General features: G+C 41.9%; 1 protein-coding gene across 4 annotated transcripts; it reads left to right on the top strand.

Moving 5' to 3' along the window:
* Positions 1 to 2,859: 2,859 nt before the first annotated feature.
* On the top strand, positions 2,860 to 26,101 carry ZNF384 (zinc finger protein 384). 4 transcript variants are annotated; one of them, XM_036760272.1, is made up of 10 exons: positions 2,860 to 3,362; positions 14,854 to 14,924; positions 15,486 to 15,723; positions 16,120 to 16,462; positions 17,384 to 17,470; positions 20,334 to 20,558; positions 21,424 to 21,606; positions 23,361 to 23,439; positions 23,759 to 23,917; positions 24,720 to 26,101. In XM_036760272.1, the coding sequence occupies exons 2-10, from the start codon at positions 14,859 to 14,861 to the stop codon at positions 25,065 to 25,067; spliced, it is 1,728 nt and encodes a 575-aa protein (XP_036616167.1). In that variant the 5' UTR covers positions 2,860 to 3,362; positions 14,854 to 14,858; the 3' UTR covers positions 25,068 to 26,101. The 4 variants fall into 4 exon arrangements, with proteins under 4 accessions (XP_036616167.1, XP_036616168.1, XP_036616169.1 ...); XM_036760273.1 differs by lacking the exon at positions 17,384 to 17,470; XM_036760274.1 differs by lacking the exon at positions 21,424 to 21,606.
* Positions 26,102 to 27,868: the final 1,767 nt, after the last annotated feature.

Here is a 27,868-nt window from a genome sequence, read left to right as displayed (position 1 = left end):
GCAAGGGGAGGACAATCACTAGCCTTTCAATGATCTAAAAAAGAAAACACTGCAGTGGCCCTTCCCTCAGTCCCCAAACCACTCTGGACTTTTCAGCAGATGAAAGTTCAGAATTAGGAGAACTGCTGTGGGTTCTCCTCTTATAATGGATCCCCATTAGATTTATAGTACAAATGTGCAGCGATCTAATTTAAACGTATTGACTGATGCAATAATCCTTACAAAATTTTGCATCTTTAATATTTTTAATTTGTAATATGCCCTCTTTTTTGCTGCAATTATTTGTTTTTCATGTTTTTGTACTGAGTTCACAAGATATTGACACATTCTCTAATTTAACAGGAAGCCACACTTTTATCACATTTGATATTAAGCATAACTTTAACAAATAGCTCCTTTCCCCAAGTCTAGCCTTTGTTATTGCTTACAGGTTTTCTTTTTCAAAATTTTATTTTCAGCTCTGAATTTTCTCCCTGCTACCCCCTCACCTCCAATTCCTGCATTGAGAAAGCAAGAAAAACAAAATCTGTCACAAACTATAGTCAAGCTAATAAGTTTTCTATAGGTTTTAAATCTAGCCAATTCCAGGTCACTGAAACATGTTTATCTATCTTGGATAAATTCCTTATCCTTTTGTGACATATACACAAGGTAAGTTTTCCTACACTTCTGGAACAATTCAGCATTTGCCAGCATTCACCTTTCCTTCATTGGAGACACGAATTCCAGTCTCGATGAAGTAAAAAAATTTCCAAAACATATTTTTGGAGAAATGGATGGTTTAAGTCTGATGAAGATGTACGTGTTTTACAGGTTTATCTGGACTTCACATATAAAACTTTGAATGAAAAAATAAGTTTTTTAAGAAAAAAAAATTACCTTTTTCTAATCTTCACCTGTCTGTGTTGTCTTGCCCACCACAATCAGTTTTCATTCATAACAATAATTAGCGACTTTTGGGGGTTTTTTTTGGCTGTTCTTCCAACTTTCAAAGGCTTATGCCACACTGTAGAGTAAAAACCCCTATGGTCCCGCGTCTCCTGAAGGTCTTTGCTTTTCTGAGAATTAATCAGGCTATTTGTGTTGTTTTCCGTTTTTTTCCAAACCATCTTTTGTGCTTCAGTGCAACTGATCCCGTTTCATTGGGCCTTGAATGATCATCGAAACTCATGATTTCCCCATACAAACAGCGGCTACAATAGCTCTGTCATTGAAATGTGCTTTTTAAGAACTACAACTTTTGCATGTTTCCATAAAAAAAAACCAACAACACAGAATTAAAAGCACAACAAAAAAGTCATGAAATACGGGTAATGTGTCACCAAATCCAGCACGCAAATGACGGAGAAAACGCGGGTGGAAAGTCGGTCAAAATTGTAAGTCAGCCTAGGGGCAAACACACAGACGCGATCACTCCGCTCTACTGGTCCCAGTCCGTATCATACCCTTCCAATAGAATGGAAGCTCCTTGGGGGCAGCGGTAGTTTCTTTTGTCTTTCGACTGCGACCTCCTAGTAGCCTTGAATAAGGTCCTCGTCCTTTAAGGTACCTCCTCCACTTACCTTAGAAGGACGGCTTTATAATTCATGAGACCAAGATCCTCCCTCCTTCAACCAGAAGTCCCACCCCCAAGCCCCAAAGGCCCCCTGGGGATAGTGAGTTCATTTCTGCCCTTACTTACCCCCGCTAGTTCCGGTTAACGTCACGTTCACCTCTGACCATTGAAATATTGCCCTTCGACGAAGCCACTTCCGCCCTCGTTCATCCCGACTTCCGCTTCGGGGGTGTCTGTCTCCCCAGGTGCTCGTACTACCAGATTCGCTCTAGTCGCTCCCGGAAGTGACTGGGCCTTTGCACCCTCCCCCCCTTCTCCTCCCACCCCAGTTCCCTCCTTTCCCCACCCCTCCTTCGTTTCCGGTGTTCCCGCCTTCTCGCCGCAGCGGCTCCTCTCCAGGCCTGTGGGGGGAGGGGGGAGGGAGGGGGGTGGGGAGGGGAGGAATCTGGGTTCTTCAGTGCAGGAGCGCCAGCAGCACTTCCGGGTGAGTGGAGGGGAGGGGGGGCGCCAAGTGCCTCGCGCCCCCGCCCTGCGGGTGTGTGGAGCGGGGCGTGTGTGTCTGTGTGTATATATATGCGTGTGTGTGTCCGTCCGTGTGTGTACACACTCCTCCCGGGTGGGGGGCAGGAGGGTCCGTCGGTCCGCCCAGCGCCCTGAGTGCGCGCGCTCTCTCGAGCTCTACTTCCCCTCATCCCATTTCCCTCCCTCCCCCCCCACCCCTCTGCCTCCCTCCCGGCAAAAGGCACGCGCCGCCCCCTCCCGAGCAGCTTTCTGACTCTCGCGCCGCCACTGCTGCTGCTGTTGCTGCAGCCGCTGGAGCCGGGTGAGTCTCGCGGCGCCGCCGCTGCTGCTGCTGCCGCCGCCGCTGCTGCCGGCACGCTCCGTGTTCCCTCCTCCCTGTCCCGAAGGGGGTGGGGGGGGGGCTCTGTGTGTGTCTCCCCCCCCCCTCCCGGAACCGGAAGTGGTTGTGGAGTAGCGGGCGCGGGGGTGGGGGGCGGGGGGGAATGGTGGGAGTGGGGGTGTAGGGGGTGGGTTTCTGGTGGGTGTCGGAGCTTGGCTCTTGGAGGGGAGGGATCTGATGTCCCAGAAGGGGTCTGAGGAAGGGGGCGTGAGCAGGGGGGGGGAGACTCTTAGCGGCTGTCTTGTGGGAAGAAGGGGTTTATTAGAGCCGAGGGGCCTTCTTGGGGGGGAGGGACTGAGGTTTGAGCCAGGGGGGCTCCCTGTTATGGGGCCATTGACAGATGAGGGGCAAAGTCCTCTCAGGGGTTTGGGGTGGGGGGGAATGGCCAATGGGAGTGGCTAGGCCTGCACTAGGGATTCTGCCTCCTGGCACAAGAACTTGGGGCACCCCTATCCTAGTTCTGTCCCCACATTTGTCTTCTGTCCTCACAGGTGGGAGGCGACCAGACTGCCCCCTTGCCCCCTCCTTCCCAACCTCCTTTTTTCCTGGCTTCTGCCTATTGGTTACCTGTGAGAAGGAATTAAGTATTAAAGCTCTGCTGGGGGGGGGGGGGTTGCCTTCCAGCCCATACTTAAATGGTGAAGATAGTTCAACTTCTTTACTAGGGATTAAATCCGTTTCTTAGTGACTAAATTCCTTTTATTGTAACGTTCCCTCTCTTGTGTTAGAGGCAGGAATTTTGTTTTCCCTCCAGACTGACAGCTGACAGATTGGAAATCCTCAGAGTTCCCGACACCTCATTAATTACATCCCTTTTGACCATTCTAACACAGACACTTTGTTTTCAGAAAGTTCGGGAGCCTTGAGGAGGAGGAGGAATAGGACAGAAGGAGGAGGAGAGAGAGGGTAAGAAACCTTTAACATAAAGAGGGGAAACTTTAGTTTTGGGTAAGAGAGAGTCATTTTACCCATATTGCATGTTTTTCTTTAGGTAACAAGTTAATTATGGCATTTGTTGTTGGAGAAGTGTCAACCTGCACTGAATCAATTTAGACTTTCTGCAGTTTTGAAGATGATACTCAGGCTTAGCTTTCGGAGATCCTGGTCTGGGTGGCCCTTTTAGGCTGTTCACCAAGAGACTAGTTAGAGATGGGAGTCCCAGGTTAAACTACCCCTCATCCACAGTGCCATTTAAACAGATGCTATTTGTGTTCCCATGTGGCATTGCTTAACAGTGGTTTCCTGCTGTTGGAGTAAGCATGGCTTTAAAGTGAACTTCTTCCCTTTGCTGTTAGGAGTGGGATGTTTAGGGTAAATCTTCTGATTGAGAGACTCTAGTAGCTAGTGTGTGTCATTAGAGAAGTGTAATTTGGGGTCACAGAAAATATCAGATGCTGAGAGTTCAGAGTTGGGGCGCAGTGTGAAAGAAACTAAGAATTGAATCGTCTTGGGAGTTAGGTTCGGAATTAAATATAGAACTAGCCAAAAAAAAAAGATTCATAGTGAAAGAATTGTAAGATTTTTTTCTCATAATTGTTAGATTGTAATACTTAGAGGTAGAAAGAAAGAATGTTCTGATATACCTTGGTAGAGTAACCTAGTGACTGGTTTGAGGTAAAGGTGAACAAGATGTGTTTTTATAGACAGAAAGGAATTTGAATACATAGCATTCATTATTCTAAGGTTACTACTATGAACTAAGTTTAGGCTGGTGTGGAGTAGTCTATAGAGCTTGCTTTCCTTTAGGTTTTGCCTCTGTGTCAAAGACAAGTTTTCTCCCCACAGCCCTTACTATCCTGTTTTCTAGAGAGCCCAGGCTTTCTAGAACCTAATTTCCCTTTTCCCCATGTGCCTTACCTTATCATTATTCCTGGAGAGAATATCAGCACAAGAGGAAACCGTTTTGAAAGGTACCTCTACTAATTTAGAATCCCAAGGATGCTGGACCAGGAGCTAGATGGCAAACTGTTTATTGGTAGTAGTCTTGTTGGGTTGTTTGGACGTGGAACAGTGGTTCCTGTCCAACAGAGTAGGGACAGTTTTTGAGACATACGTGAAAGGTTCTTCCTTTCAGTCCATTTGCTTATTTGATTGTTCTTTGTAGTTCCTTGTGTGCTTGATGGTATTGAACTGAAGTATATAAAAAAAAAACTTTTATCCTTGCTGAAAGATCTCTAGCATCTTCCTTCACAGGAGTACTTCAAGCATGTTAAAGCCATATGTTGAAATGAGAAGTTATAAATCTAGAACTCAATATTTTTTTCTCATTCTCTTCTGTCAAGTGGACCAGGTTAAGGAGAATATTCCCCAATGCTTAGCAGTGGGCTTTCCACATACCAGATGCTTTATAAGTGGCTGTTGAATGAATTGATTGATGGATAAGGGTTTCTTTCTAAAAGCTATATAAAAGAATTATGTCTTTGGGAAAAGAAATTGAGATTCTAATGTGACTTATTTCTGATGGGGAAATCAAGGGAGATGATTTCTCTGCTTAGAACTTTGTGATAGGATGATACTCTGGTGGCACTAGCATCATCATTTTATTTATCCTTTAGTAGCAGTATGGTAGGTTGCAATTCTGAGTTCTTATTTGTGTGTGGCCTCAGACAAATTACTTATCTCTGTGCCTCAGTTTCTCCCACTTCTGAAGTGTAAATTCCCCCAGATCCTTTACTGCCAGATCTTTGAGGATTAGTGAAGTAATATGTGTATGCATGAAGCTCTTTGAGCCTTTTAAAAGAAAAATGCTGTCTAGTAGTAACGTTAAAGGCTGTAGTAATGTTAAAATATAGAATTCTCCTCCTTCTTAATGATGGTATAGTTGATGCCTAAAGGGAGCCTTCCCCAAAGCCTTGTGTGAAGAATTTGTCAATAGAATCCAGATCTTCTGATTCCCAGCTTCTTAAAAGTCCTTAAAATTCATTTAACATAGTAAGATGCTTAGTAAATCTTTGTTGATTGATTGATATGGTTTTTTGCTGTCATCTCACTTTGGAGTCATAAGCTTCCCTATGTCTCCCCAGACTAGTATAGCACCCTTACTTAGAAAAGAAAACCAGGCAGCTGAATAAGTAGAAGTTCCTTTTTTCCTCTATTATAGAATAAGGCCCCATCATTCTAAAATCAATACACCTTGGTGGCCAAGACTGGATTCCAAAAGTAGGACAAACTGCATTTGCTCTCCAAAACACTTGTTATGTCTCCACCTGAGTAGATGAGAGTACCAGTGAAACCACCCGAGAGCCATTCCCCAGTATTCAAAACTCCCTGATTTGGATTGAATTGTTTTTGTTGCTTTTGTTCACCTTCAGGCATCTCTAGCATTCTTGTCAATAAGCTATATCCCTGTCTCCATTGCAGAACCAATGGCTTGGTTGCTTTTTTAGGATTTACAAAGTATTCCCTCATAACAGCTCTTTAAGATAGGTAGTACAAGCGTTCTTTTCCTCATTTTACAGATGGGGAAACTGGAGAGAGTGACTTAACCCAAGTTCCTTCAGCAACGGGTATAGATGGCATTTAAACCCAGGTCTCTTGGCTCCAAGTCCAGTCCTCTTTTGCACATTAGAGGGAAAATGTATAATGAAAACAGTGTGTCCCTTTTAGCTTCCTCAAACCTAACTTCCAGTTCCTAGTAGCTATCAGTATTTTTATGTCTATCCATTTTCCCTATCACCCAGGAAATTGTACAGCAGGATGTTGCAGGTGGTAGGTCTGAGGTTTAACATTCTTTCAGGGGCGTATTTGTATATATAGCAAACATTGTTTTTCAGTTTTAAAAAATATTTAGTAAAAAACTATAAGCAGGGGGGCAGCTAGGTGGCGCAGTGAATAGAGCACCAGCCCTGGAATCAGGAGGACCTGAGTTCAAATGCAGCCTGGGACACTTGACACTTACTGGCTGTGTGACCTTGGGTAAGTCATTTAACCCCAAGTGCCTTGCCTTCCCCCCTCAAAAAAAACAAACTATAAGCAGAATACCATGCTATGTAGGAGACCAGGACCTAGTGAAGTAGCAGGAAGAAATATGGCTAAGCTCTCTTCCACAGCTAAACATCTAGAAAATACAAAGCTGAGTCTTGACTGAGAAATACAAGGAAAAAAAATCACATTGAGTCGTTTTTCCAACCCAGGTCTGCAGTCACTGGGAATAGGAGCCAAGCTAGGAATGCATTGTATGAGTTGTCCGTGGCTTTAATACGGTATACTTGGACCAGGAGAAGTCCCAGATCCAATACAGAGGGGCATGACCTTGTGGAGAAATGGGTGCCAACTAGCAGCTCTGTCTCTGAGTACCTAGTACTGAATCATAGAGATCCAATATGTGCCTGAAAAAGGGGGTTTGGACCTAAGGATAATGATCCAGAGCAGAGAGTGGTTGTAGACTCTAGACTGTGTATTGAGTGAGGAGCAACCACAGAAGCAGGCAGCAATTGCTTGAATTTGACCCTGAAAGCAACATAGGGTCTCAATTCCAGTTTCCATTCTAGTTTGAAATCTGAATTGGAATAACCATGGAAGGAATCCAAGACCAAAGGGGACCCTGTAGTTTTGTTGTTCCAAACTCGCAGAACCTTCCATCTAGCTAATAATGGCTGAATCTAGCAGCAGTCTTTTGGAACTCCAACCAAGGATAAGTCCACAATTGTGTTGCTCAGACCTAAACCTAGGACAGGAACTTGTAGAGTTCAGATCAAGAGGGTAACAATCAAACTTTCCCTGGAATCTGACTACTTTGATAGCACCTAAAGCTTGCAAGTCCCCAGCCTGAGCTGTCTCTGAGATCTGGAATGACATAATACTCAGTACCCCAAGAGAGTAACAGCCGTATTAAAGAGAACACAAGTATGGCCCAGATATTCCCTCCAAAAAGTCATAGAATGTGACTGACATAAAGTCTGAAGTTAAGGAGGGGGGTTAGAAGGATAAGCAAACAAAAAAAGAAACTCCTACCATAAAGAGCTCTTCTGGTGATATGGATGCTGAAAACACAAATCCAGGAGAAAAAGAGTGATTCCAAAATATCTACAAGCTAAGCATCAAAGAAAAACACAGTTTGGTTACAAGTTGGATGAGAACTCTTGAAGAGATGAAGCAAAGTTTTTTTTAATTAAATAATTTTATAAATAAACTCAGAGCACAATAGGAAAGAATTGGAAAGAGAATTAACAGCTTGGCACAAGGGGTGCTAAACTTTACTCAGCAACAAACTCCCTGAAAATTAGAGTGGACCAAATAGAAGATAATAACTTCAGAAGACAAGATGTAAAAACAGAGTCAGAAGTGAAACTGAAAAAGTGGAAGAAAATGTAGTTTAACTCATGACAAAAACAACTGACCTAAAAAAGAGATTGAGGAAAGATAATTTAAGACTCATTGGATTATATGAAAGTCATGATGAAAAAAAGAGTCATTTCAAGAACTCATAAAAGAAAAATGCCCACATCTCTTAGAACAAAAGGTCAAAGTGAGAGTAGAAAGAATCTACTGTCCATTTCTTGAAGGAAACTCCCAAAAGAAAACTCCAAGGAACATTATAGCCAAAATCCAGAGCTTCCAGATCAAATAAAAAATGCTGCAAGCAAGCCAAAAAGACAGAATTCAAGTACTGAGGAGCCAGAATCAGGAATACACAAGAGTTAGTAGCACAACTTTAAAGCAATAGAGAGCATAAAATAAATATTCAGAAAGACAAAAGCTATATAGGCTTACAACCAAAAATAACTTACTCAGCAAAATTGGTTTGGGGGAACAAATGGCCCTTTAATGGCCCTTTAGAGGATTTACAAGCATTCCTGATGAAAAGACCAGAGCTATGTAGAAACTTTGAAATATAAGCACAGTCATCAAAAGAAACACAAAAGGGTAAACATAATTGAGCAGTCATAAGGACTAAAGGATAAACTGTTTATGTTCTAAGTATCATCAGGAGTCATAGAGTCTAATAAGATGGAGAGCATCTTAGGGATTTTAATATTTTGATGGTCCTGAAAGGGGAAAGGGAATACAGTGGGGAATGAGGGCAGGGTTGGAGGGAGAAGAGTGGGGAAAATTATCTGACATAAAAAGGTAAGCAAGTAAAAATCTCTACAAAGAGGAAGGGAGGGGAGGAGGAGAGTAGATGTCATTTGAATTTCACTTTCCTCTGAATTAGCTAAAGGGAGAAAGAGGACGCACAAATGCCCTCTAGTTTACTTACCAGAGGGTGGATCTCAAAGATTTAAAAGTAGGGAAAGGAAGAATGACAACCTTTGATTGGGCTGTGGGGGAGGAGAGAGAAGAGAGGGGAAGAGAAACATTTTGTCAAACTTAGAGCATTGGTGCTGAGCATATTCTTCTCACTGCCTTCTTTAGAAGTGGGAGGAGGGGACAAAGAATGAAAAACATAAGAGAATAGGATAGAGGGAAATGCACAATTAGTGATCATAACTGTGAATGTACATGGAATAAACTCACCCATAAAATGGGAAAAGGATAGTAGAATGGATAGGAAAGTAGAATTCAACAATATGTTCTTTACAAGGAACACACTTGAAACGTAAAAATTCACATAGGGTTAAAATAAGTGGCTGGAGCAAAATCTATTATGCCTCAGCTAGAGTAAAAAGAAAAAAGCAATCATAATCTCAGACAATGCAACAACAATAATAGATTTAATTAAAACAAGGAAACTACATTCTGCCAAAAGATGCTATTGATGAATTAATAACAACAAAACATGTACTGAATGGCATAGCATCTAAGTACTTGAAGAATAAGTTAAATGAATTATAAGGGGAAATAGGTAATAAAACTATAATGTTATCCCCTAGACCTAGATAGATTGAAATTTTTTTTTTTTGCTTTTTTGGTAGGGAATTGAGGTTAAGTGACTTGCCCAAGGTCACACAATTAGTACATATGTCAAGTGTCTAAGGTCGGATTTGAACTCAGGTCCTCCAGACTCCAGGGCCAGTGCTCTATTCACTCCGCCACCTACCTGCCCCTAGAACTTTTTTTTGTTTTGTTTTGTTTTTTGGGCAGGGCATTTGGGGTTAAGTGACTTGCCCAAGGTCACACAGCTAGTACATGTGTCAAGTGTCTGAGGCCAGATTTGAACTCAGGTCCTCCTGACTCCAGGGCCAGTGCTCTACTCACTTCGCCACCTAGCTGCCCCCTAGAACTTTTTTTTTAAATGAAATTAAGGACCTGAATAGAATTTTAGAAAAGTTACATATTGTATACCTCTGGAAATTATGGAATGGCAATAGAAAGCACATTTCTCAGCTGTGTGTGGCACCTTTATAAAAATTAACCATGTATTAGGACATAAAAATCTCACAAATATAGAAGAGAAGAAATATTAAACTCATCTTTCACAATAATGCAATAAAACAAAAATTATATTCATTAAAGGTTCACTAAAGAAATGATGAAAAATGAATCGGAAATTAATTTAATCCTCAAGAATGGATGGGTCAAAGAACAAATCATAGAAGTGACATAATTTCATTAAAGATAATGACAACAATGAGACAACATACCAGAATTTTTGGGATACAGCCAAATCTGGCGTAAGCGAAAATTTATATGTCTAAGCACTCATATTAATAATAGAATAGGTCAATGAATTGGGCTTGCAACTGAAAAAAAAATTAGAAAAACCAACAAATTTTTAAAACAATAAAACGCTAAAATAGAAATACTGAAAATCAAAGAAGAGTATAACAAAATTGAAAGCAAAAAAAAATTAAAGCCAGCATTTAAAAGAAAAAAAAAGGATAAATCATTTACTAATTTGATTTTTTTTTTAAAGAAAGAAGAAAATCAAATTATCAGTATAAAAATAAAATATTCAGATATCTAAATGGGGAAAGGTTCATGGCCAAACAAGGGATAGCAGGAATCACAGAAGACAAAAAGGACAAATTTATTACAAAAAGTTAAGTAGTTTTTCCACCAAAAAGCCCCGAGTACAACTAATGTAAGAGGAGAAGCAGGTAAGTGGGAGTGGGAGCGGGGAAATCTTTGTAGAAAGTTTCTTTGATAGAGTCTCATTTCCAAAAAAATTGCGACCTGATTCGGATTTATAAGAATAAGAACCATTCCCAATTGGTAAGATTTAAAGGATATGAACAGGCAGTTTTTTAGAGAAAGAAATCTTTTTTTTTAATTAAGATTTTTTATTTTTAGTTTACAACACTCAGTTCCACAAGTTTTTGAGTTCCAGTTTTTCTTCCCTCCCCTCCCCCCGCCTCCCCAAGACAGCATGGAATCCGATATATCTTCTACATATAACTTTGCATTAAACTTATTTATGCAATAGTCAAGTTGTAGAGAAGAATTATGACCAATGGAATGAATCAGGAGAAAGAAGAAACAAAACCAAAACAAAAGAGAAAAAAAAAGAAGAGCAAATAGTTTGCCTCAATCTGCATTCAGACTCCACAGTTCGTTCTCTGGATGTAGATAGCATTCTCCATCGTGAGTCCTTTGGAGCTATCTTTGAACCTTGTATTGCTGAGATGAGCAAGGTCTATCAAGGTTAGTCATCACAGAATCCATATATCTGTGGTTGTGTACAATGTACTGGTTCTGCTCCACTCACTCAGCATTATATCATGTAGGTTTTTCCAGGTTATTATGAAATCTGTAACTTCCCCATTTCTTACGGCACAATACTATTCCATTACCTTCGTATACCACAACTCGTTCGGCCATTCCCCAGTTGATGGGCATTCCCTTGACTTCCAATTCTTTGCTACCACAAAAAGAGCCGCTATAAATATTTTTGTACATATGGGTTCCTTTCCCATTTGTGTGATCTCTTTGGGATACAGCCCTAGAAGTGGTATTGCTGGGTCAAAGGGTATGCACATTTTTATAGCCCTTTGGGCATAGTTCCAAATTACTCTCCATAATGGCTGGATCAGTTCACAATTTCAACAGCCATGTAACAGTGTTCCAACTTTCCCACATCCTTTCCAGCATTTATCATTTCCCTGTTTTGTCATGTTAGCCAGTCTGACAGGAGAGATGTGGTACCTCAAGAGTTATTTTGATTTGCATTTCTCTAATCACTAATGATTTAGAGCATTTTTTCATATGCCTATAGATACCTTTAATTTCTAGAAGAAGAAATCTAAGCCGTTAAAATAGCTGTGTGAAAAAATGCTCTATATCACTAATAATTAGAGGAATACAAATTAAAATAGTCTCATGTTCCACTTTATACCTATCAAATTGGCCAAGTTGACCAAAAAAAAGAAAATGATAGATGCTGGAGAAGCTGTCAGTGGATCTGTTAACTGGTCCAGCCATTCTGGAAAGCAGTTTGGAAGTATGCCTCACAAGTGACACGGCTTTTAGATTTGTACCTTATAGAGATTTTCTTTTAAAAGACTTATGGACAAGTGAACAATTTATGAATAAATGACATAGAGAGGAAAGTTAGGTATAAAATTCGTAACTTCAGTTACGTTAAAATAAAGAGTTTTTGTACAAAGAAAATAAATGTAGCTAGGATAAGAAGGAAACCAGAAAATTGGTGGAAAAAAATTGTAGACAGTTAACCAAATAAAGGTCTCATCTAATATATATATATATAAAGAACTTTGTCAAATCTATAAGAATACGAGTTATTCCCCAATTGACAAATGGTCAAAGGATATGAACAGGCAGTTTTCCAATGAAGAAATCAAAATTTATACTCATTTGAAAAAATGCCCCAAGTCATTGCTGATTAGAGAAATACAAATTAAAATAACCTTGAGATACCATTTTACACCTACCAGATTGGCTAAAATGATAGAAGGGGAAAATGACAAATCTTGGAGGGGATTTGGAATAATTGGGACACTGATTCGTTGTTGATGGAATTGTGAACCAATCCAACCATTTTGGAGAGCAATCTGGAATTATGCCCAGAGTTATTAAACTACCTATATCCTTTGACCCAGTAATACATTACTTGGTCTATTTCCAAAGATGATTAGGGGAAAAGGAAAAGAATTTAAAAGTTCTAAAATGTTTATAACAGCTCTCTGTGGTGGCAAAGAACTGGAAATTGCAGGGATGCCTATCAATTAGAGAATGGCTGAACAAGTTGTGGTATCTGATTGTGAAGGAATACTACTGCGCTATAAGAAATGATGAGCTCAGTGATTTTAGAAAAACATGGAACGACTTGCATGAAATAATAAAGAGCAAAATGAGTAGAACCAAGAGAACATTGTATACAGTAATAGCAATTGAACGAGTAAGTTATTTTGACTATTTATAAATACCCAAATTAACTTGTGGGACCTATGAAGAAGGATGCTATCTGCATCCAGAAAAAGTATGTATAGAAGAATTTTATGTGTGTATGTGTATATACATACATATGTAAGTGTATATACATGTGTATGTATGTATATACACACATAACTATTTGTGTTTAATGGTAACCATTTTAGGGCAGAGGGGAGGAAAAAAATTTACATAATAATTTTGTTGTATATTTGAAAGGAATAGCAAGTTATGCATAATAGATTTGCAGTTTCATGTGCAATCATCTTTTTTATTGTACTATGTTATGAAAATGCTTGTTTTATTTCATAACTTAAAATTTTCTTGAAAAGAGGAGGCAAGGAAGGATGCCTATGTACAAAAATAATTATAGGGGTTTTTTTGTGTTGGCAAAGAACTGGAAACTGAGGAAGTGACCATTAGTTAAGGAATAGCTGAACAAGTTATGGTATATGAATGTAGTGGAATACTTTTGTGCTACAAGTTAATGATGAAAGAGGGATGGTTTCAGAGAAACCTGGGGAGATTTGTATGAACCGACACAAATGGAAGTGAGTAGAGCCAGGAGAACAGTATACAGTAACAACAATAGTGTAAAGACAGACAACTTTGAAGGACTTAAAAACTCTGAACACTACAATGAGCAACCATGAATCCAGAAGATTTATGATGAAACACTTGGCAGATAGGTGGTAGACTGTAAACTTGAGACATAAATTTTTTTGAATGGGGCCAATGTGGTGATTTCTTTTGCTTGATTGCACATGTTTGTTAATAGGGTTTTTTCCTTTCTTTTTCAGTTCAGATAAACACAGTGGGGTGGGAAGGAAAGAAGACAGATTTTTGTTAATTTCTTAAAAGTTCATTTAATTTTTAAAAATGCCATGCTAGGTGATGTTGGAATGGATGGGGAGGGGGGGGCAAAAGAAGTAGAATATGTATAGCTCTTGCTCTCAGAAGCTAGTTGGGATTGGTTTAAAAATGATGCTTTCTAAATTGAATGCTAATATTAAGAGGTAGAGTTGATACTTGCCCTAATTAACTTCAATTATGTTTCAAGTGATATTTACCTTTTAGTTTAAGTCACTTAAAAAAAAAGTTCTATTGTCTTCAGAGGTTTGTTGCAGTCCCTCTTCTGTTTTCTGGCAGAAGATCTCTTATTACAAGAAACAAGGGCAAAATTGGATGCCTCACTTTTTATAAGAATTGGAAATCTTATTTAGTATAGCCAGGAGAAGAGCTAATAAGTAAGCTCCATGAAGAAAAATGAGAAACTAGACTTTTAAGGTGACTGAGATGCATTTAGGGGAGATTTCACACTGTTCTTTCCATGCTGCGTTGCTGAATATCTTTCCCAGCTTCCTCAGTCATTGCCTGAAGCCATATTTCTTTGGCCATCCCAAACCATCCTTGTGTGAACTTCATCCAGCCTGTTGGTATCTCAGCTCTCCCAGTTTTAAGAGTACTAACCTCTTTAAGGCTTAATTTCCTATATAAAATAAGGGCATTGCCCTCGATAATGTCTAAGGTACCTTCTAACTATATACATCTTTTTTTACATATACCTCTTTGATCCTGTTGGGATGTGGGGAAGGGTTGTATCTCACTACTTCATGGATAGCAGCTAGAATTTTAATAAATCAATACTGATTTTGATTCCTTCTTAGCATTTCCATTCTGTCATTTTCTCAAAGTTTTTGTTTTATCCCAGAATCCTTTCAGAAACAAAGATTAGGAGTATGAGGCAGTAAGAAATTGAAGAAAAAGGTGAGACTGTCTGATTGTTATTCTCAACTTTGCCATTTGGTGTATGACTATGGGCCTATTCTTTCCCTTTTCTAGGGCTCAGTTTCTCTTTCATAAAGGGAAAGTAATACTGCCTCTCTTAATATTGGGAAAGGAGAGTGAATGAGATAGTTGCGGAGCCTTTTAGTGTTATTAACTTATTCATCACAACAGTTATGAAAGTACCTAAGTTTAGCCTTAGATACCACTGCAGGATGTATCCACCAAGAATCAGATCCTAAGGTCTGCCACTCAGAGGAGTGCACCAGGTGCTTCCTATGCTACCGTTCCTTTTCATATTGTCTTTATGATTGTGATTTATCCTCCGTCTCTCTCTCTCCAGGTAGAATGGAAGAATCTCACTTCAATTCTTCCCCGTACTTCTGGCCAGCAGTTCCCACGGTCTCAGGACAGGTAGGTTATACTGGCTTGTTTTTCACCCCACATTCATGTAGTACAATAGAGAGGGCAGTGAACCCCAGAGGTCAGGTCTTTTTTCTGCCACTTTGGGAGCCAAGTGTACTTGGACAGGTCACTTCTATGAGCCTTCATTTCTCTGTCTATAAAATGAGAACAATAGTGTCAGCTTACCTCACAGAATTGTGTAAGGATTAGCAGAGAAAATGTGCATATAAGTGTTTTGAAAACATCAGGGCACTATGCAAATACAAGGTAGTATTTTTATCATTGTTCAGCTTTAAATAGTGGTATACCACTATTTCTATCTACCACTTAACTGCTGGGCAAGATTAGAACCAGACTAATTGCTTACTACCCCCACAAAATATCTCCTTTTACTGAATTCAGTATAAGTTAAAGGTGACCTTTTCCTTTCTAGACTCTTTTTAGAAGAACAAGGGCACCAGTTTTTAGTTTGCTCATCTCCATTATATGTTAAAGAAGGAGAAACTATGGAGAAGGGAAGAAAATAATCTTTGCCCCTTTCTGATAACAGATTTTTTTTTTCCGCTTTAGATAGAAAACACGATGTTCATCAACAAGATGAAGGATCAGTTGCTACCAGAGAAAGGCTGTGGTCTGGCTCCACCTCACTATCCCACCCTGCTAACGGTGCCTGCCTCAGTACCCCTGCCCTCAGGCATCAGCATGGATGCTGATACCAAGCCAGATCAGCTGACACCACATAGCCAGGCTTCAGTCACCCAGAACATCACTGTGGTGCCTGTGCCATCCACAGGACTAATGACTGCTGGTGAGTAACTCCACTTACTCCTTCCTAAGCTGTCTGAGGTGTTGAAAATCCATGGTCAGGATTACAAGATGGGATGGTTCAGATGTTACTGGGTGGAATGGGATATATGTGTTATTTCTCAGAAATCTTGTTCAGCATTATACTGTTCTTTTAAGTAGAGAACAGAAATGATTCCAATCAAGGGATAAGTTTCACTGTTATCAGGTAGGGATTGGGGGTGGCACTGGGAACATAGAGTAAGACTTTTTACTATAGGATTTAGGGTTTGCAAACACTGGGCTGAGTGGGGCAGTTCAATTCAGTAAAATGATTATATGATTCTCTGGCAACTTAAAATGAAATACGGTAAAGTACAAGGGCTAAGAAATGATAACCACAACTTTGTTTTACTCCTAGGTCCAGGCTTGGTGATCACATCCCCCTCGGGCTCTCTAGTGACTACAGCCTCCTCAGCTCAGACCTTCCCCATCTCAGCTCCTATGATTGTGTCAGCCCTTCCCCCTGGCTCCCAAGCCCTGCAGGTGGTCCCTGACCTTTCCAAGAAGGTGGCATCAGCTCTGGCAGAAGAAGGGGGCGGGGGAGGTGGGGGTGGTGGGGGTGGTGGCACTGTGGCTTCCAAGCCTCCCCGGGGCCGAAAGAAGAAGAGGATGCAGGAATCAGGGCTGCCTGAGATGAATGACCCTTATGTGCTCTCCCCTGAGGATGACGAAGACCATCAGAAGGATGGCAAGACCTACAGGTGGGGGGCAGAGCCAGGGGGCCGGATGGGGTGAGGATCATTCTTTCAGCCACTCCATTTTGTGTCCTGCTTCAAACCAGGACTGTTGGGTGACTCTTTCATGCCAGACCTAGTTGCATGTCAGGGCCGTTTTTCAATAGGGTGGGCGGGACCAGGGGTGGAGGGAAGGTACATCACTTCCTCAGTACTTTGTTCCCACTTTACCTGTCCTTTCTATTTCCCCTACATTGGGGTGTCTTAGCAGTGATCTTTTTGGGGTCATAGAGTGACACAGGGAAAATTCTCCAAGTATTTCTAGAGTTTACCTCTTGTTCTTCAGAGGTCTAAGTCCCAACTTGGGATCCCCTGACTGTCCCCAGATATATTCTGAGGCATGAATTTTCCATCCCTGCTTTTCTAGGATGTCTTTCACAGTTATTGACCCAGCCTCCGTGCCTCCTTGTGGCTATAATGCCTGTTTGATCCCTTTACCTTCTTGCCCCCACATAGTTGGGATGATGGTAGGGGCCTACAAAGAAAAAAAATGAAAATAATAGCTTATTCTCCGCTTTTCCCCTCCCTGCCTTTTAAAAAGCCATATCTAGTCAACATAGAAGTTTGCTCAGTGCCTCATTAATATAGACCAGATCAGGCTTTCTGATCCTGTCTTTGCCAGTGTTGTCCATCATCAAAAAGTATTTATCAAATACTTGTTTGCATGTGGCGTACTATAAACAGAGAGCAATAGAGATCGTCCTTAACCTCTGAAAGCCCATGATCCAACCCCTGAAGAAGGCTTCTGTGGTTTGGGGGAGCTCTGACCCTCGAGTACAAAGGGGCCTAGGCTCAAAGCGTAGTCTTGGACAGAAGCAGATGTGTTTGAAGGGGAGACTGGTTTCTCTCCTTAATATACCCAGATGGGCAATGTTGTTCCCATTTTAGGAGCCAGGGAAACTGCGGCACAGGAAATGGACAGAGCCCTGGGCTCATGGATTCAGGCTCCACCACCAACTTGCTGTGTGACCCTGGGCAAGTCCTTTTCCCCTCTCTGGGCCTCAGTTTCCTCATTTGTAAAATGGAGAGAATTCTGCTTTATGCCTCCCTTTTAGTGGTGTTAGGAGTATTTACCTAGGTAATAGTTTGTAAAATGATTAGAACTCAGAAGAAAGGAATGAGAAATAGTGATTGATAGCATTTATTTATTTACTGTATACAACTTTACCGTGGAGAGAGGTCATTCTTTCTGAGTGCCTTTTCCTCTACCTGGGAAAATATTATGGGGGACTTTATCCTTCTAAAATATTGTCTATCGTAGTTCTCCAGCCTCCTACCTCATTTTACACAAATGTATTCTTGAAAGGTTGTGACTCAATTTTTTTTGTAAATTCTCTCATTTTTAATGCTCTCAGCTTTATTTCTAAAAGGAATCAACATGAATCCTCTAATTGTTTTGTGTAAATCTGGATACACATTGGATTAATTAAAGCAGGGTACCACCTTATAGATACAGTAGTCTCACGGGGATAGACAAAGAGATTCATCTATATCAAAAGCTCAGATTAGGGTGGTGGTGTCTTGCTGGAATGCCACATATACTATAGTCTCATCTCTGTCCTAACTACCTGTGTGTGACCTTCCTTAAATCACTTGATCTCTCTGGACCCAAGTTTCCTCATCTGTAAAATGAAGAAGTTGGGCCATCTTTAAGGTCCTTTCCAATTCTAACATCAAAACTCTTAACTTTTTTAGACAGTTCAAGGTGCTCTGCCTCTGCACACCTCTACTGATGTTATCTCTAATCTGCCATAGAGGTGACTCTGAGCATCAAAAACTGTACCAGCATAGGGAAATGACAGGATTTGGGGGCACTGATTTTTCTGGAGCCGGGATTAGTAAACTGTAGTCACAGAATCTGGGTACTATAAGAAAGGTACAGTGAGCAGAATTAAACCTATTCAAGGTAATGAGAGGGAATTCCTACAGAAACAGAGAATTAGGAACTATTTGAGTCTTCCTTAAAGCAAAGAGGACCCCATGTAAACAGCAACAGACTTGCCATATCAAAGAACAAACTCTCATAGGTATTGGCAAAACTAAAAACCTAGCTCCAGTCTGGCTTGCCTATGTGACCTTGGATATTTGACCTCAAGGCTTTGGTTTGCTCATGTGTAAAATGGGGGGTAAAGGGACAGTACCTTGAGTTCTTTAGAACAGTGGTGTCAGGCTCAAATAGAAACAATGGAAAACCACAAATTAATATTATCTATGTTGTATTTTTATTTTGTTAAACATAACCCAATTACATTTTAATCTGGTTCTGGCCACACTGAGGAGTTTTGAGGGCCAGGAGTTTGATAGCTCTGCCTTAAATGACAGATGGTATAAGAGTAAGATATATGCATTTCTGAGAATTTATACGTATTAACAACTTTCTGTCTCATCTTTTTTATGAAGTCAAGTTAATATCAAAGAAACCAGATTTCATTATACTTAGAATAGTGGTCTTTGCCTTGAGCAGTAACTTTAAGCTTTCCAATATATTCTGCACCAGAAAACTGCATTGAAATGGATTGTCTTTAATAACCCCAACACTGGGAGTATGGTTGGTCTTGTTTACTCGAAAGACTAACCAAAAAAACCCGGTGAGATTTTAGCATGGATTCAGAATTGAGGCACTCCTCTATCTCTTAGGAAAAAATTTCACCGACAGAGGGTAATGTTGGACCCTTCAAATTAGAATGTTGAACAGTGTAAAATAAATAGCGAAACTGTCTTATTGCTGGCACTGCTTCCATTAATATAATGAATTCAATCTTTGTTGTTGTTTAACAATTTCTATTGAGAAAGCCCAAAATGTTTTTACTGTGTACCGATAGGCAGTAGATATTAACCTTCTCATCAGAAAAATGAGGTATAGTGAAGCGAGCAAGCTTAGACAATCCCAGAGTTAGAACCCAGGACTCTTCACTCCATCAAGGGTCTGTTCACCATTATTCCTTTTGGAAAAATACATTTCCTCTCCTTCCTCCCTCCCCCTGCCCCTGAATTTGCTAAGGGGGATTGGACTAAAGTACTAGAATTTAAGTAAAAGCTTGTTTAAGGGGAGGAGAGCTCTATATTTAAACTAAAGCTAGCAATACCTTTTTGAGGAGCTTAGAACCCTTGACAGTTTGCTCTTGAAATGCACTTAAGGGAGGGAAAGGGCAGTGATCATCCTCACATTTTACAGAAAGAGGAAAAGAGTAGAACCTGAGGCTCAGAAAAGGAACTTGTCCGAGTCTTTTGGCTTCCATTCTGTTACCCCTTTTTTAGGCCATGTTGCCCTTTCTTGATTTGTTGAGGTAAAAGAAGTTCCAGCTGACATAGCCATTGCCCAGAGGCCAAATCTAAACTAATAATGGCTGAAGACTTTTCTAGCTGATGGCACCACAGAGCAGGAGACAGGACTTTTATCTCAGATAGTGAATAAAAGTGGAGTCAGGTGGGGTGACACTTTCTTCGGCCTAATAGACTGGTATTACCTCCATATACCTGGGGGAAAGGAAAGGTTTAGAGCAGAATAAGAAGTTCCTTGAGATGGGCAAAAAATAAGATTGGTGCTGAAACAATGTTCTCTAAGAAGAGGAAAGGTCCCTTTTTAGGAATCCTACTCTTTACTGCCTCCCTGGGGAATTGAGAAGTGCATGGGGTGCTTTTCCCAGTTTATAGTTGGGAGACTCCACAGGGGGAGGTGAAAGAAATTAAGAATCTGAGAGAAGCAGAAGAAATACATGTCTTGTGTCATATGGTTATACTTCTTAATTAGGGCTGGACTTAGAATGGGAGGAGGGTATGGGATTATCTGTGTTTTGGTGGGGGGTCGTGTCTAATTTGTTGCCCTGGCTGGGCCCAGGTGCCGGATGTGTTCGCTGACCTTCTATTCCAAGTCGGAGATGCAAATCCACTCCAAGTCACACACAGAGACCAAGCCCCACAAGTGCCCGCACTGTTCCAAGACCTTCGCCAACAGCTCCTATTTGGCTCAGCACATCCGTATCCACTCAGGGGCCAAGCCCTATACCTGTTCCTACTGCCAGAAGGCCTTTCGCCAGCTCTCTCACCTCCAGCAGCACACACGGTAAGGCAAGCAGCCCTAATTGCCCCATCTCTTTATCCTCACTGTGCCCATACCCAGTCTACTACGCTTATCTTTCCTCCCAGATAAGCTCTTGAATCTCTGTTTCTCTGGTTTACTCTACAAGAACCTTGTCTCTATGAGGGAGTCTCCTTAGCACTTTTGGGGGCATGGGAAATTCTGGGATCCTATTACAGAGTCTGTATTGATGTCATGGGTTGTGCCTGTGTGTGTGTGTGTGTGTAGCTTTTCTGCAGAGCAGGCCCTGCTTTTCCTTTATGCCTAGATTCAGAGCCAGGTGTGATAAGGTGTGGATCTATCTTTTGGCCTTATGAATTGTCAGGAGTTTGTTCTGTGCGTAAATTACTGCCTTTGAAGAGGGTGTCCCTAGGAACCATGTTGTGTGTGACCTTATAGGGAACCAAGGAATTTGTAGGACTCTGTAGATTAATAGCTTGAAGGAACCTTAAAGGTCATCTAGTTCATGCCTCTCATTTTACAGATGAGGTTGAGTTATTTGCCTAAGGTACTAAGTGGCAAAATTGAGAATCAAACTCAGGTCTTCTGACTCCAAATCCAGTATTCCCTGTACCATGAGCTCTGATTCCTACTGTGGGGTTACCAGGAGCCAAGAATAGCAGCTCTTCACCATTTGTCTACCATTCTTGCCACGAACTTATGTCAAGCAACCATCTAGACCCGGGTCTCCTCTTCATTTAGTTCTAGTCAGGTCTGTGAGTGTCTTGGGAGGAGGGGGGCAGTACTTTCATCCGTCAAGCAACGTCATTTCACCCAGTGGAGAGCTCAGCCCGTGGTGTCGAACTGCTTCCTCCTCCTCCTTCCCCCCTCCCCCTCTCCTCTCCGGCAGGATCCACTCCAAGCTGCACACGGAGACTGTCAAGCCCCACAAGTGCCCGCACTGCTCCAAGACCTTCGCCAACAGCTCCTACCTGGCCCAGCACCTCCGTATCCATTCGGGGGCCAAGCCTTACACCTGTTCCTACTGCCAGAAGGCCTTCCGCCAGCTCTCCCACCTTCAGCAGCACACACGGTAAGGGAGAGTGGCGGGCGACCGCCCCCCCGCTGGCATGCCCTCCCCACCCCCGCCCTGGACACACACAACAACCCGCATGCAGGGGTCAGGGGAGAGACCTGGCTGGAGGAGAGCATCACTGGCAGAACAGAGAGAGAGGACTGAGTAACAGCGCTGGAGACATCAGTGGGTCCCAGGAGAGTTTGTGCGAGGCAGAGATGTACCAGGGAGATACAATGGCTATTACGCCATACCCCTGATATATGGGAGATGGAGACAGACTTGGAGCAGACACGACTTCTCCCCTCCCCCCAATACCCTCCCCTAAAATATACATACATGCATACACACTTTGCAAGATATTTCCCTTGCAGTGGAAATTGATTGGAAGAAACCAGATCAACATCCCATAGGGCATTGACTTTATGGGACCCTCATTTCATCTCACAAAACAAAGGATTCCTGACCAAGATGATGGCTCCTGTAGTGAGGTACCAGTCTAGTGAAATCCAGTCCAGCCAGCGAGACTCCAAGGGAGACCAGAAGAAAGCCATGATCGAGTTCCCAAATGGAACATAATATTGGAACATCACAGAAGCCTAAGAATCTTCAGTCATCTGAGAAACAGCTTCTTTACCAGCTTCACAAGGGTGCCTAATGATTACATGCCATTTGAATGTGAATATGGGAAAGAGTGGAGGAACAGAGTTTGACAATCAGGAAGGTCTCGTAATCATGGATTCTCAAATCTGAATGTGGGACCACCTTCCAACCACCCCACCCCATCCCATCCCACCCCATGGGGCCTTTGACAGACTTGCCATGGATGTAAACTACCTACGCTTGTAGGTGCTCGTACCTCTCACTCTGGAAAGAGAAAAGAACCTCAAGTATCCATTATGGGAGATGACAAGTCCTATGATGATGATGGCTTTTTTGCCACAATTTGGATGAGCTGACAAGCATTTAGCTGAAGGGGTAGTCTCCAAGTTCTGGATCAGAAGTGGGTGTCAGATGTCAAACATTCAAGATTCTTCAGCTCGTGCCCAGTGGGTGAACGATGGTATAGGAATGAAATGGTCTAGTTAGTACAAGTTACATTTGTCAGTACAAATGCCTAGGCATTTCTTGGCATTTCATTGCCTCTCTAGGTAGGGTCACAGGGTCTGTGCATTATCAGCCTTGCTCTCCAAGATTGACATAACTCTGGGTTTTTCAACAGTCTCCCTTGGTATCATTCAGGGCTTAGGGCATGGTTCCTGGATGTAATGTGGGGAATGGGGAGATTGGACATGGAAAGTCCCTTTCTTACCATGGTCTAAGACAGGGCTGTCCAACCTTAGGTTTTTATTGAAACAATAGACAATATATTTTGATTTGCCATTTTAGTGAGAGCTCTGTGGTAGCTTGGCTTTTACTAAAGCATTTATGTAAATTTCTATGCTTGTAGGTGGGCCACATAAATCACCGCATTTTGGACAGCCCTGGTCTAAGATATGGCTCTGAGCACTGATTGGATGAAGTTTCTGTCAGGGTTGACCTGCTTAGAAAGTAACATGATGCCTGCCCTGTGGGGGCATAGGTACTTAAGATCTTGGGAAGAAATAGCAGTACTTATTTGTAAAGACTGTACCCAAGCTCCCTGATGATAAGTAGTGGCTGTGACTGAAAGGATGGGAGAGGAGAATTTGGAAAAGGGTTGGTTCTCCAAGAACCAGCTTTGAGTAACATTGTTAATTTTCCTTGTTTTATGCTTTTCTCTCGCCTTGCAGAATCCATACTGGAGATAGACCATACAAATGTGCACACCCAGGCTGTGAAAAAGCCTTTACTCAACTCTCCAACTTGCAGGTAATTGCCCCACCAGTAGGAATACTTGAGCAGACCCCATCCTTAGGCACAGACTATCTTTAAGCATTAGCATTGTAACTGTAAGAATCCCAGCGCGTATCATATTTTTGTGTGGCTTCCTGAATCTCCATTATAAACCATTTTATCTGGGCTCAGATAGTACCTAAGAGAATAGGCACCTAAGTCTACATTTTTCCTTACTGAGAATGCCTCCCTTGGGAACGGGCTTGGCAATATAGTCTTTCCAGTATGTATCTTAGGTGGGATGGGTAGCCGCAAAGTATCAAATACTGATCTTAGTTTGTCATCCTTCCCCTAGTCCCACAGACGGCAGCACAACAAAGACAAACCCTTCAAGTGCCACAACTGTCATCGAGCATACACAGATGCAGCCTCCTTAGAGGTGCACCTGTCTACACATACAGTGAAGCATGCTAAAGTGTATACCTGTTCAATCTGCAGTCGTGCGTACACATCGGTGAGTGCTCCTTTCTTTTCCGTAGCCCCAAAAGACTCTAACTCTGCTGTAGTGATGTTTGTATTTACAGTGGAAGCGTCTTAAGTGGCAATGTAGTCTTGGAGAGAAGTACATTATGTGATAGTTGGTGAATAGTAATTCTCCACCTCACTTCTTGAAAATGACCCGCCGTAGCATCATTTTAGAATTGTAGGATTTAAATTATCTACTAAAAGAACTTTCAGATCCCAGAAAGTAGTTATGGGATGACTGTCCTGCCCTCATGGTGCCTGACATATCCTTATTTGGTTGTATCTGACTCTGTGACCCCGTGCATCATACATTCTGTCCGTGGGGTTTTCTTGGCAAAGATACTGGAGTGGTTTGCCACTTCCTTCTCCAGTGGATTAAGGCAAACAGAGGTTAAATGATTTGCCCAGCATCACACAGCTAGTCAGTGTCTGAGGCTGGATTTGAACTTAGGGCCTCCTGACTGTAGGCCCATTGCTCTATCCTCTGAGCCATTTAGCTGCCTGACATATAGCGGGTATTTAATAAATGCGGGGGGAAGTACCGATTCCTAAAGTCAGGGAGTGGACAAGATATCTTCTCGAGTTTTATTCTAATTTAATAAGAAATTGTTTTTATGCCTCTCTTCAGACTTGGTGGGTACATGGATAGAGAATTTGCTGTTAGCTCTATATAATGGATCTGGGCTATCTTAGTATGAAGCACTTATCCTGAAAACCAAAAGAAACCAGCTTGTATATACATTCTCTGTCTTCCCCTTTTCTTCTCATAACCATTGTATGAAATCCCTCAGGAGACGTACCTGATGAAACACATGCGAAAACACAATGCTCCAGACCTCCAGCAACAGCAGGTATCAGCAGTATCGGCAGCAGCTGCAGCGGCGGCAGCGGTGGCCCAAGCTCAGGCTCAGGCTCAAGCTTCCCAGGCCTCACAGCAGCAGCAGCAGCAGCAGCAGCAACAGCACTTCCAGCCCCCTGGGGCAGCCCCCCAAGGCGGGGGAGGTGGGGACAGCAATCCTAATCCCCCACCCCAGTGTTCCTTTGACCTGACCTCCTACAAGACAGCTGAGCACCATAAGGACATTTGCCTCACAGTTACCACCAGCACCATCCAGGTGGAGCACCTGGCCAGCTCCTAGAGACTTGATTCCATCCAACTGAGGGAAGAGAAGAGGTCCCATCTCTGACCCCCAACCCGCACCCCACCACCACTCCCCTTCCTCTCTGGCAAGTGGCAGGATTTGGCTCCACTTTCTTGGGCCTTTGGCCTCAGCTTCCCTCATTGCACACCACTGTGCTCCTAGCTCTGTGCTCAAAGAACAATAACTCTTTGGGTCTGAAATGGAACTCTTGAGTTGCTGAGTGGGGCCCAAGTGTATTCCCTACAATCATATGGTGAAAGGGCTATGAAAGTTGTAGTGGGGAAGGGGGTGGTAAGTATTTAAGGAAGAGGCTTTCTTGTGGCCTCCTTGAAATATGCCAAACCTGAGATCTTCCTTCCAATACCCCCACTTCAAAAGTTTGGTTAATTCCCAGCAAAAGGGGAAAGACCAAGAGGTTGACCTCTCCAAGCTACTGGAAAGGAGGGAACCCTAGACCCAGCCCCTTGCCCTGTTTTCACACCCAGAAGAACAAGTTCGTTTTGTTCTCTAACTCAGCCTCTGCTTGAAGCAATGGGAGGGAGATTTGTATTGGGGGGTAGGAGGCTGGAGTTAAGACCTCCTGGTATGAATCTCTGGATTACTAAGGGACAGAGGCTATGGTCCCCAAGGGGCCAAAAATTCCCCATATGGTTTAGAAAAAAAAGGAGGGGAAGAGTTTTCCTTGGAGTATTGGTCCCTCCCCTTCCCCTCCCCCAGTCACTCTTTGGTCCCCCCAACCAATCCTTTTGGCCAAAGCCTTGCTCTCAGAGGCTTTCCCCACCCTTAGGCCCTGGGAGCCAACTAGCCCCAAGGAGTTTCAGGACATTTGCGTTCTTTATGAAACCCAAAGCAAAGGGGACTATAGAGAAGGGAGAGTTTGGGCTGGACTTAGATCCCTGAGGTATCGGGGCCATTTGAATGGGACATGGATTTATATATAAATATATATATATATAAATATATATATATACACCCACTTACCACGGCCATCTTTGTAACCGTTTCTTTGTTTATAAATGCATTATCTCTGAGAATTTTCATTTTCAATTTTTTTTCATTATTTTATCTCATGTATTTTTTTTCTATTTTTTCTTTTCCCTTTTTCATCTCTGACCATGGTATTTTTATTTCATTTTGTCTTTTTAAAAAATCATGGCAAATTTCAGAGAAGAGAAGATGCAACAAATCAGGAAACCAGTTGTTATAAAGCAATTTAAACATGGGGGAGGGGGGAGAAAAATATGTACAAAACAAGGGGTGTTTTTAGAATATTGTATAGAAATAAATTCATGTAAAAGGATCAGAGGCAGTGGAGGTGCTGGTGTGAACAAGTGTGGGGGAAAACCTGGAGTAGTTTGAAGGGATGTACTTTAGGAAGTATAAATACATGTATAGCTCAATGGGTAATATTTCAAAGATGCAAGGACATATTTTTGATCCCTCTGCTGTATAGACTGGAGGTATATGTCGATGAGGACCATTTTTCCTGTGCACGAGTAATGCTGTGGGGGGTCTGAAAAAATGAACAGTTAATGAGAACAGGTTTTCATTATATGTGTGGAAAAGTCTCCCTATTCCTTGGTTAAGAGATAAGTGAAATATCACCAGAAGCAAGCACAGGTCCAACTATCCAGAAGCACAGTGCCTGTCCATTCCTACCCAGCACTTAGGCATGTACACATGCTCATTAAGATGTCTTTAAGAAGAACAAAAGTTAAAAGTGAATTAAATTAAGTATTTTAGTTCTTAGTGCAAAGCACTCGTTGATGATAATCTAAGAAAACTCCCTAGCCTGAGGAAAAACATGTATACAAGTAACTATAAGACAAAATTGAAAAGTGCATGAGGTACAAAGTGCTATGAGAATGCTGAAAAAGTAAATTTCTGATAGGAAGATTAGGGACAACACAGTGCAGTGGGTAAAGAGCTGGCTTTTGAGTCAAGAAGGCCTGATGTCAAGTTCTGCCCATGACATGCTAGCTGTTTGACCCTAGACAAATCAGCCTCCTAATGCAACAGGCAAATTCTTAGCACTTTTAAGTTGCAAAGAAAGTGATTTTCTATGTTAATAGAGGTCTTTTCCTCACTTGGGAGATAACCTGTGCCATTGAAATCACGGGTCTCTCCCTGAATTTCAGATTAGATGACAGTAGTTCATAGAGGAAAAGGTGGAATTTGAGAGGATTTGAAGGATCCCTAGGACTAAAAGATGTTAATGACTAGTGTGTAGTACTTTTTTGTTTACAAAGTGCTTTGCCTTTTATCTCATTTCAGTCTCATAACCCTGTGAAGTAGGTACTACAAGTACTCCATTTAAAAGATGAAATTAGAGATTGTGACTTGGTAGTGTATGTTAGTAGAATTTAGATCCGTGTCTGCTGATGCCAAAGTCCTGCTAGTTATCCACCGTGATACAAAATCATAGAATCTGACAGTTGGAAAGTACTTCAGTGGCTACCTAGTCCATCTCATACCTGAAAGAGTCAGCAAGCACACACTGTGCCAGGTATTGTGCAAAGTACAAAGGCAAAAATCTGGTACTTGCCCTCAAGGAGGTCACATTCTAAGGAGAGAGAACACATTAAAAACAAATTGCACATACAAGATATATACAGTGTAAAAAAGTAATCTCAGAGAGAAGCCACTAACAGTAGGAAGGGGTGAGTCTTGAAAGAAAAGAGCCAAAATGATGAGGGAGAGCACTCCAGGCATAGGAGATAGTGAGAAAGCATAGTCAGTGAGTGTTCAGGAACAGGAAGACCAGTGTTACTGGGCTGGAAGAGTCCATGGAAGGGAGT

This window comes from Trichosurus vulpecula, chromosome 5, assembly GCF_011100635.1.
Source record: "Trichosurus vulpecula isolate mTriVul1 chromosome 5, mTriVul1.pri, whole genome shotgun sequence".
NCBI lineage: Eukaryota > Metazoa > Chordata > Mammalia > Diprotodontia > Phalangeridae > Trichosurus > Trichosurus vulpecula.
Note: the sequence above shows the minus strand (reverse complement) of the source record. Positions and strands in the feature narration are given on the sequence as shown.